At 42.0% G+C, this 11,832-nt stretch overlaps 1 protein-coding gene across 1 annotated transcript; it reads right to left on the bottom strand.

Moving 5' to 3' along the window:
• Nucleotides 1–7,608: 7,608 nt before the first annotated feature.
• On the bottom strand, nt 7,609–8,205 carry LOC119740587. Its single transcript, XM_038215935.1, has one exon. It carries the CDS (start codon nt 8,203–8,205, stop codon nt 7,609–7,611), a length of 597 nt encoding a protein of 198 aa, XP_038071863.1.
• Between the last annotated feature and the right edge of the window lie 3,627 nt (nt 8,206–11,832).

Genomic DNA, 11,832 nt, shown 5'->3' with positions numbered 1-11,832 from the left:
CTCTACCGCTCGTCTTTATTATCCTACAACTTTCTCTTCTACTAATCGGGTGCTAGGAGAGTTGGCACATAGGCCACTATGGTGGTGAGGACTGGATTTCTTTGGAAAGGGGCAGTGATAACTCTATCAGAAGACCGGTTAACACTGATTAATGACCTCTGTGCCATTCTGCTCAGCATGAGCCCGACCCCACCAGCTGCCGCCTGAGCTTCATTTCTCCAAGCCAATGCCATGACAAGGTGGTAATCTTCAATCATGTTGGTAACAACGATATCTCTCATGCTATCAGCATACACCCTCCTGTGCTCCTGGATCCCACACAGGGCCACTCAGTGTCTCCTCATACTATCCACTAGCTCATTTGCTCTTTTATTCTCCCTGATTGGCTGCACATTCATGGTGGCAAAAGACAAGCTCTTCTTACATCTCAGCAGTGCGTCGGTTCTCTGGCACCCGTCTGCTGCCGCCCTTCCCAAGGAGACCTTGGGGTTTCAGGGAGCACCATCATCATTCTCACGAGGTGAGTGTACACGAATTCCCTCCGCTGTTCTCCTGCGGACTCCGGCCGCTGGCAGTATACGATTCTTCATTGGATTTAAGATCATGATTAGACTTTTCTTTTGCGAAAGTAGTGCCCGAGTTTTCCTTCTCTTAGGAGGGCTGCCTTCCCAGGACTTTTTAACCCATAGCTGGGGCAGTGGTTGGCATAACGCCAGGACGTGTCCACACGTCGCTGGGGCTGCGCACCATGTCTCTGGGGCCCACTGCTGCTCTGAGTCATACAAGTTGCTTTTATTTAGTGTCATATACGTGCACATTGACACATAACGAAATAAATTATTAATGTCTAAGTAATACTCATCCAAGTATAGCGCCCTCTATAAACAGTTGCCATGACAATAAATTTGTCATCACGTGAGGTTCATCATCCCGTGGAGTATGATTATTTGATTCGCGAAATTCTATCTATGTCTTAGAAAGCATATTTGAGACAGGTGATATCAACCTACATGTACACATGACGCTAATATGAATACTATATGTATGATATACAGGCAGTTTATGTTACTCAGACAGGTGCTATACTGGTAATCTTTATGTTTAAATGTTACTATCTAAAAAGTTAAAACAGACCTAAACCAACAATTTTAAACCATTAATTAAGTTTGGTTTGTTTCACAGGGGACACAAAAGATTAATGTTTAAAATAATGTTTATACATCCTATTAAAAAAATCATGTGTAATATATGATTTATAGTATAATATATAATTTTACCAAGTTTCATCATTATACAACTAAGCATAATGGTGTAATTGCGAATTGTACAACCATATCCTAACCGAAGTTCTAAGGATTTATGTACTGAACTCATTCCGACTAGGCTTAAAAAGTGGGCATTTACTACCACTAAGCTACCATCCTTGGATCAATTTATCATCCTTAGACATTATAGACCTTTCAAAAAAATGTATTTAGATTTTGCCACCTCAGGTGGTACCAATACGTCAAGTTTTGGCCTCTGGCCCATGGACTATACATCCAATATTCTTGTTTAATGCTGGTTTGAAGATCTTCAGAGTGTGTCCCTTGTGCTATGGTGCTTGATGATGTTCTGAAGAATGTTCTGCTGTCGATGTTCTGAAATCCCTTCATCAGCTTGAAAGCTTGTATGAGGTCTCCTCTTACGCGTCTTTGTTCTAGCGAGTAGAGGTCCAGGGCCTGGAGACGTTGCTCGTAAGGTAGATCTTTCAATTCAGGTACAAACTTGGTTGCTCGTCTCTGCACCTTTTCCAACACAGACTTGTCCTTCTCCAGTCAGGGATTCCACGCTTGGTCGCAATACTTAATATGTGGTCTAATATAGGTCTTGTAAAGGATGGAAAAGCTGTTGGCATCATGTGCTTGAATGATCTTTTTATGACTCTCAAACAGTTCATTCCTTTCACCGCTGCTTTGCTACATTGGATGCTTGGCTTACAATCCTTTGTGATGTATACTCCTCGGTCCTTTTCTTCCTCTATTGATTCCAATGTTGTTTCTCCCATGTGGTATTCACACTGCGGATTCCCATAACCAATTTGCATTGTCTTTCATTTTCCAGCGTTGATGAAACGCAATAACCACTTGTCAGACCACACTTTCAATTCATCTAAATCCTCTTGAATCTTTCCAATGTCTTCTTTTTCTTTAACTGCGCTGTAAATTTTTGTGTCATCCGCAAACATTTGAATATTGCACCTTACATGATTTGGAAGATCATTCACATAGATGATGAATAGGATAGGTCCCAAAACTGACCCTTGGGGAACTCCACTTGTAACCTTGGTTGGACTAGACGTGGCCCCTCTGACTGAGACACTTTGTATCCTGTCTGATAGAAAAGATTATATCCACTTAAGAATCTTCCCATCGTAGCCATATGCTTGGAGTTTGGATATCAATCTCCTGTGTGGTACCGAGTCAAATGCCTTCTGGTAGTCCAAAAAATGATATCCACAGCATCCCCATCATCAAGGTATGTTGTGATGTCCTGTTGTGATGAAAAAAAAATCACAAAAATCTATCACTTAGTTTACATCTTTCAAAAAGCACGACAAGGTACACTTCAGCATGCGTTTCATTTTAGTGCCGTATAACAATGCGCAGACACTTATGTACATCGTTCACGCGGGTACATGTACATGTGTGTGTGCATGTACAGAGCATACATGCATACATGTGGTGCAAAAATTGGCAATTCCGACTTGATCAATCTGCCATCAACACCCCCCTCGTTTGTGCGCGCATGTATTCATCAATGCATTATGCAACATCATCACTATGCATATGCAGCAACATCGCTTGACCAGTCAAAGTAACCAATTTTTGAAGACTCGTTCATTATTTTCAGTAGGTATGGAAGGCTGGATAACAATCTGCAAAAGATTAATTTGTAAATTTGAAACACATTCAGGTGATAATCCTGGATCGTCGAAGTGTTAACAACTCGGAGTCAGAAGAGATCTTGCATATTGTATAACTTGGTTTTTTATTTGATCTGTAAACAACAACAAACATAGAATACAACGTTAAGTATGCTATCTTGAAAATATGTTAAATGAACAGTGCTCAGACAGTGCCCCTTTAAAATGGTAACACCCAATTTATTGGGAAGAAACTCTATTAAAAGTCATTTCCAACACATCTATCCAATCTCTGAAATCATCTTCAACAGTAATGATGGCCTGAAAGAAAACACAGGAATTCTTAAAACCTAAATTCGGTGCAATACAATCGGTCAGGAAGGTCACCAAACGACTACATCTAATTTCCAGTCACATGTTCCGGTAAATATTCAATCACAGTAAAATGCACATAAGTTTCTTAACTTGACACTAAAAATACACTTACTTCTTTGGCAAGATTCTTCCACATAGGACTGAGCACTGGATCTTCTTGCATCCAAGGTAAATACTTAAAAACAGGTTACATTTTCGCCCAAACTGGCTACAAACAAAGCATAACTTAATCAAACATGGCCGAACTGATTTATGAGTGAGATGTGAGAATGGACTAACTAAACGTGAACTGTTGAGGGCGCTCTTCAGATTCCGGTCTTGTCAGGCAACTCTGTTCACCAGACCATCCTCCGCCCCGCCCTAGTGCTCATCTCCCTATCCCTCTGCAGGATAGAGAACCGCTACTTTGGTGATAGGTCGGACACACTGTCAAGCAGGTGTACGTACTTTGATGCTCCGAACTCGCCCATCTGGTCCCGGGTAGACTTCCAAGATTCTGGCGATGTCCCACTTGCTGCGGATGGTGTTCTGGTCAGCTTCACGATGTCGTTCACTCGAACATTACGCCTCTCTGTCTGCCACTTCTTGCGCAGGACCAATAGTGGTAGCACGTCTTGGATCCAACGTCGCCGGAACGAATCCACGATCTTCTGTATAAACTCTACTCGGTGCCTTTGATTCTTCGTATTTCGAAACGGACCTTGGGGTACCTCAGAGGAAGACCTGGCCTTCCAAGCAGGATGTCGTTTCGTTTGGGCAGAGGTAAGCGCCATCCTCTGGGTCGTTCAGGATTCTTCCAATTGGTCGCTGATTGATGAGATTGGCCACTTCAAGCAGAACTGTGTAGAGCTCAAAGGGTGTTAGCACTTGGGCTCCAACTGCGTGTTTCAATGCATACTTTTCACGAGTGCCTCAGCGCAGCCATTCTGGTGTGGGGCTGCCAGTGAGATGAATTTCCACTCCATCTATTTTTCTGCGCAGAACTGCTGAAGTTCTTTGGCATTCAACCCCTTTATCATCTCGCAAAGCTCTCGCTCAGCTCCTACAAGCTGTGTGCCATTGTCACTTATCATTAGTGCCGGATAACCTTGGATGAAAAAGAATCTGCGCAGAACTTGCATGTAGGCTACTCCATGGTGGAATAGTCAACAGCTAGCTCCAGGTGGACTGCCCTCGTGTTTAGGCATGTGAAGAGAACTCCATAGTGTTTGGAGGTCTTGTAGCGCCCGATCTTCACCTGGTACGGCCTGAAGTAGTCACATGACGTGAAATGAAACGGTGGTGTGTATGATGCCAATCTCTGCTTCGGCAAGTCTGCCATGATTTGTGATTCCACCTTGTGGTCTGTTTCTCTGCAGACTGCACACCTGAACTTCACCGTCTTGGCAAGGGTGTGGGCTTTCAGGATCCAGTACAATCGTCTTGTCCTTGCTACTGTGGTTGCGACACCAGTATGCCCATACTGGTGCATGTGACGCATGATCAGACGTGATATGTGGTGGTTGTTTGGCAGAAGGGCTGGATGCTTCGATTCATACGACATTCAGGATTCCTTTCCTCGACCTCCTACCCTCATTACTCCATCTGCTTCCATGAATGGACTCAGTGTCTTGGATTCCCCCTTGGCGAGGCGGTCATGGAGGCTCTTCTGTGCATTCTTGATCCAATATCAAGATCTTTGGCTCTCGTTCCATTTTTGTCGTTTAGCACGCAAGTTCCAGACAAATCTCAGAGTGTAGGCTGTCACTCTGATCAGCTTTCTCCAGGAAAAAACTTGCTGCAATCAATGACCTCTGGTCTCATCTGTGTCAAGAAGACATTTTCTGTCTTTCGTTGTTCTCTTTCTACTTCAGATTGGTCTACGATGGAAGCATCTTGGGGCCAGTTCTCTTCGGGTAGACACAGGAAGTCTGGCCCATGTTGCCATCGCTCGGACAGTCGCTTGACGGATACGCCACGAGACACATCATCGGCCATCAAATCCGAATGGCTTAAAACCTCGTGCTGTGCTACGTATCCACGCCATTGCAATCATGCTGTCAGAAAGAAAGATTGTCTTGTCTGTCTTGTCTATCTGAAGTCCGGTCGTGTACAGACAGGCAGCAACTACTGCTACTTGTAGCTAAAGGCGGGGTATGGTCAGTTTTTTCAAGGGTGCAACTCTTGACTTGGCAGCGACGAATCGGACATCGTATCTATACTCCGCATCCATCTAGCGTAAGCACAAGCACCAAAGGCATCTTCTGATGCGTCTGGGAAAATACAGAGTGTTGGATTTCTGATGGCCTCAAAGGGGGTGAGTGATCTCTGGAAATGCACGTCATTTAGCTCCTCCATCTCTTCAAACAGTTGGATCCACAAGGTTTGCTCGGCCAATGAAAGTTCTTGATCCCAGTCGAGTCCCCTTTGCCAAAGTCTCTGCATACCAAATTTTGCTCGTATTAGGAATGGTGCAGCAAATCCAATCGGGTCACAAAATCTGGCAACTTGACTCAGGATACTTTGTTTTGTGAGTTTTATCTTTGCCAAAGTCTCTGCATACCAAATTTTGCTCGTATTAGGAATGGTGCAGCAAATCCAATCGGGTCACAAAATCTGGCAACTTGACTCAGGACACTTTGTTTCGTGAGTTTTATCTTGGGTCCTCCAGCTTCTGTAGACTTTGTCTAAGTCCAGGGTAGCTTTGTAGGACATGTCATCGTCTTTAGGGTTCCAAACTGCCCCTAAAACTTTCTCTTGTGTCGGGTCCTGATTGGGTTTCAGCTCATGGCGATCATGGTTAGCAGGGTCTCCTGTTAGTGGCTTGTTGGACAGCCACTCTTTCACCTTAAATCCTCCCTTGCTTAGGATGATGTCGAGGGCACTTGTCAACTTGTGTACGTCTTCCATTGTGGGGACAGAATCACAGATATCATCCATATAGGTGTTCTCTTCCAACATCCGTGCCGCCTCTTGAAACTTATATTTTCCGTCTTCAGCTGTTTTTCTCAATGCTGTTTGTGCCATAGCCGGTGCAAGTTTGTCTCTGAATGTGAGGACGATTTTGACGTAGACATCTGGCTTTTGGTCTGTCTTCATGTCTCTCCACAGGAACCGCTCAACATGTTGATCTCTCTCGGGTATTAGAATTCTGTGGTACATTTTTGAGATGTCACTGATGACAGCTACTTCATTCTCTTGAAATCTCAGGATCACCCCAAACAGGTAAGTTGTTCAGTAGGTCGGGCCCTTTCATCCAGTAGTCGTTTAAACGATGCCCTTGATATGTCGCAGATGTATTATACTATACTGTTTTATTTCTCGGGAAAATATCAAAAAATACATGTAAACAAATGACTAAAGTTACAACACAAAACAACTAAAGCTTTAGATACATAAACAAACAAACAAAAACAAAATACCATTCAGCTCCCAAAGGATTGCCCAAAAGAAACGTTGTTTCTGTCTAGGGGTTCTCCAAACTGAATGGCATACGTGAAAACAACAAGCAATAAATATAAAAAGAAGTTTTAACTATACAAAAAAAAAGTTAAATAAAGTTACATTAAGTCAAGAACAAAGTTGGTAAATTATATAATTATAAGACAAACAAATCAAAAGGCAAAAAAAATAAAAATAAATAAATTACATTTGTACTTGGTAAATTAAATGAATAAACAAATTAATATATACATTGTACTTCAACTACTACCACTACTACATGTACTACTACTACTACTTCTATTAATAGATAAATAAATAATTAGACAAGTTGGTAAGTTAGCCTAATTAATTAATTAACTAAATAAATGAGTCAATATTGCATTTTTAATTCTTTAAATAAATAGTTATTAATAAATAAACAAAAATTACAGTTACAGTTGTTCAAATGTATTGAACAATATGCGCAGTGGGGTGCTTTTACTGTCCGGCTTTAGGACTCCATGGTGAGCGATGTAGTAGATTGGACCAGTGTAGGACTTCAACTCCTCTTCAGACAGCTTTCTGGCAAACTGCATCGCTGTCATCTCTTGTATCTGTTTATCGTAGGCACTGGCATGATCAGCATTCTTCATAAGTCAGCGTTCTGTCGATTCTAGTTTTCATTCTGCTTGTATTTTATTATTTGGAAGTAGATTTGGATCTCGTTTCCATGGGTATGACATGATTCACTGGTTGCCAATCTTGGTACAGCTTTGCTCAATGACTCTAGCTTCCTCCACCTCAGTAGGGCTCATCTTTTGTGGTTTACAACTGCATGTGTTTGATTTTACTTCCATTGCTTTAGTTGTCCAGAAATCCGCTAAGTCGACTGGTGTCGACAACTTCACATGCAATACTCGGCTCGTTCACATTGGTTCCCCAGGGATTGCTCCGAAAATCACCCAACCCAGTGGTGATTGACGGGCAACTAGATTTCCAGCCTCTATTGTCTGTCCACAGTGCATCTTGGCATATAAGTCTATTCTGAGGAGAAGGTCAACAGAGCCGCTTCCTCGATAGAGACTGACCGGGTGGATTTTGAAGTTTTGTGCTATGCTTGTGAGATTCACAACGGCCAACTCTTCACAGATGCAGGGAATGCCAACGGCCAATACTGTATGGAACTGGGACTTGTTCAGTGGGCGGATACGAACTTGGTATATCTTTGTTCGTAATTCTTCCTCCTCGCCTCCAACCTTGTTAGTGATTGTGGTTACAACTTCCTTTCCGTTCAGCTTCAGATTTTCTGCGAGTGACATCCGAACTAAACTTATCTGAGCACCAGAGTCAAACAGTAGGTTTCCTAGCTGATGGTTGTCATGGTTACCGATATCAACCAAAACAACGGGCAGCACTGCTTCTTTGTAGCTTACTGATGCGACGCCAACAAGACTGATGTTACTGGCAGAAGTGGGGTGTAAAAGTTGGTGATGAAAGAGCTTGCATTGGGTGCCATTCATCATCTCTGGGCATTGACGTCTGCGAGAACAGGTCGTAGCATTATGGTTTCTGCCGGCCTTCTTTAAGCAACTGAAACATGCATGGTTGGTTTTCATCAACTGCATTCGGTCAGCGGGGCTCATGGACTTGATTTTTGGGCATTAATTGATCCAACCAATGCTCGGACGTTTCACACAGCCAACACTTAAAACTGGGGGGAAACTTTCGGTCAGCGGGCTTCTTGACGTAGTTAACTGTTACTGCGTGACGTGCAGAAGTCTGGTTTTTCACTGGGGCTATAGCTCTCATGCGCGTCTTCATTTCTGACGTCATCCACTCCATCAGATTTTGTAGGATAGCCTCTTTCTTTTCTCCTTGAAGGACTCGAAACCACACTGTTTGGTCATCTGCATTTCCTCTCTATCAGTGAAAGCATGTAGTCGTTATCCATATCGTGAGGATGGCCAACTTCTTTCAAAACATTGTGACTCCTCTTGACTATAGGTGTACCAATTCACAGAATCTGTTATCTTCTTCATCCCGGAGAGCTTTGAATTTCGTGATGTCTTGAGTGTCTTTTTAATGAGTGATGATGTCGGCCACGAATCATAATGAAAAGCAGCGCGCATCTGCTCAACCAAAAAATGTCCACACAAGCTTTAACGTGGGGAAATGACCACAAAGATAGCCCATTTTTACACTAAATTCCTTGTATCTTCAGAACGGACGGTCGCACAAATCTGGGGGTTGCAGATTATAAAAATTCATTCTTCTGGCTTTAAGTCTATCTATGTCTGGCTTTGAAAGGCAGAAAAACCACTGATCATTTTTTTATTGAAAATGTGGGGTATGAGGCAATTTCCTATGGAGCGGAACAGAAAACTGCGGCAGCTTTTGTGGGCGGAAACCCGTTCAAGCTAGTTCCCGACTCCCTTTTATCGTTCGAAATGCACTTGTGTTTACAAACGTGATCCAGTCTACTCATTATCATAATCGATGCATCGTGCGTGCTCGGTAACGGAATCGGACTCGGGATACGGGGACCATCGAATGAACGCTGGGCATGAAGACCACATCGCGTCGTTCAAACATTAACACGAGTCGGAAATTTAACGTGTTCACGATCGCGAGGGGAGCTCTCAGAATTGAACGGGAAATTTCACTTTTCATCCGGATCGTGAGTAAACTTCAGTACGACTATCTTAATCATCGATGTCTACTTGTATCTCAGGTGGCGTATCTAGTAATTTAGAGGCCGTTTTGAGGGTGAAATCCGATGTTTTTGTTGGAAAATGTTGGTTTTTGGGCCAGTGACAGAATTGTGTTGCTCGGCATATAACCATTAGCTTGGACCCTTCGCCAGACCATGTCCGAATGTTAAAAGGCGATAAGTTGGGTCCAAGTTACTCGGACTAGTGAAATGGGCTAGTGCTCAGACAGCTAGTGCCCCTTGAAAATGGTAACACCCAATTTATTGGGAAGAAACTCTATTAAAAGTCATTTCCAACACATCTATCCAATCTCTGAAATCATCTTTAACAGTAAGGATGGCCTGAAAGAATACACAGGAATTCTTAAAACCTAAATTAGGTGCAACACAATCGGTCAGGAAGGTCACCACACGACTACATCTAATTTCCAGTCACATGTTTCGGTAAATATTCAATCACAGTAAAATGCACATAAGTTTCTTAACTTGACACTAAAAATACACTTACTTCTTTGGCAAGACTCTTCCACATAGGACTGAGCACTGGATCTTCTTGCATCCAAGGTAAATACTTAAAAACAGGTTACATTTTCGCCCAAACTGGCTACAAACAAAGCATAACTTAATCAAATATGGCTGAACTGATTTATGAGTGACATGTGAGAATGGTTTAACTAAACGTGAACTGCTGAGGACGCTCTTCAGATTCTGGTCTTGTCAGGCAACTCTGTTCACCAGAACAAATCCTAAGATCAGCTGTTCTCGGATTGAAATTATAAAGAACACGACATTCAAATGTTATTCAAAACAAAAGGGAATTTTTATATATGGCTGTTGTGGTTAACCTGTAAAAGATGTTGAGATCCATTGATAGCGCCACCATGGGCGTCGCGAGGGGGGGGCAAGGGGGGGGGGCACTTGCCCCCCCCCCCCGGAAAAGCCCCCCCAAAAAACCCCAAAAAAAGGAAGAAAAAAAAAGAAAAAAAAGAAAAGAAAAAGAGGCGCGAAGACAAAGTGGTGTAAATTTAATGAGTTGGGGGGGGGGCAAAATGTCCCTGCCCCCCTCTAAAACTGATAAATCGAAAATGTGTTGAGAAATACAAGCATTTTTTGGCAAAAATTTTTTTTGGCCCCCCTCTAGAAACAATCCTGGCGACGCCCATGAGCGCCACATGTAACTTTGAATATATATAGACCCTCATTCGAAGTGGTGCATATTACTCTGACGTCTTGATTACGTCATCGGGTGTCAAAATTACAAGTGATTTTATCTGAAAAAGTGACCAATCACTTTAATCTATAACTCTTGAACTATATAATCAATGATGTTTGTATTCTGTAATCAGATAGACCATTAATTGCTAAACATTTTTTGTCATGTACGTAAACTCGCTTGACCTTTACTTCCGGGTCTACTAGCTGGAAGGTCAATGTTAAGTGAATTCAAAATGAAGACGTTAGCCTGAAATCAAAACAAAGCAAAATTTCTTCCGAAGGGTTCACGGTATTGTCACACAACCTTGTGTGAACTTGTACCATGTCACGAAGATGTTATAAATTTTGTTACGTCACCATGACTTCATCAGGTACCAAGTTACAAGCGATTTAAGGGCAAATTTTGACAAAACAGTTTGCGTTATATTTTTTTAACTGAATAGAGTATCGGGTTGGTTTTTTTCGTGAGGTTGTAGACTATGCCGTGAGTAACATTTCGAGTTCCCGGACACAAAACTGCTTGACCTTTACTTCCGGTGTTACCAGAAGTGCAATAAAAACTGAATATAATTCAAAAGTGGAAGCATTTTACTACAGACAAATATATTATGAAAGTGTTTGTTGAGGAATGTTAGACACAAAAAACAGTATGACGACGTCATCATTCGAAAGGGCGCCCCCTAGCGGCACATGAAATAATGTTTCTTTACTTTAATTTTGAAACCATAGGTTCAAATTTTACCAAATCGCCCCTTGATATCCTTTGATTAAACACAGATAACTTGGCAAGGTTTCAAATTCATGACGTCATCAGACCGGAAGTTACTTCTATGAGGATTTTGCAACGATCGTATTTTAAATTTAATTCTATCATTTGATCCATGTCGTATATCTTAGCCCAAATAAGGATACCATTACAATGTTCACCTTTTGCTTCCAAATACTGTGACGTCATCAAACTGGACGTTCGGTGTTATGAATACATACACTTATATTTTCCAAATTTTCATATGTTATTTAACTTCACAATGAACATCCACTCCGAACTAAATCAGTATTCACTTCCCATTTTGACTAATGATGTTATCAAGTCAGAAATAACTTGTATTTGTACATAGAATGTTTACTGAAATTTATCACACCGTTAGGCCAAAAAAAAAGTCTCCGGTTTCTGGTATGGAGCTTGCCCAAAAAGTGGTGCGGCGACGCGGCTTTTTTTTTTTTT

The sequence above is a fragment of the Patiria miniata genome, unplaced genomic scaffold (genome assembly GCF_015706575.1).
Source record: "Patiria miniata isolate m_02_andy unplaced genomic scaffold, ASM1570657v1 HiC_scaffold_5, whole genome shotgun sequence".
Lineage (NCBI taxonomy): Eukaryota > Metazoa > Echinodermata > Asteroidea > Valvatida > Asterinidae > Patiria > Patiria miniata.
Note: the sequence above shows the minus strand (reverse complement) of the source record. Positions and strands in the feature narration are given on the sequence as shown.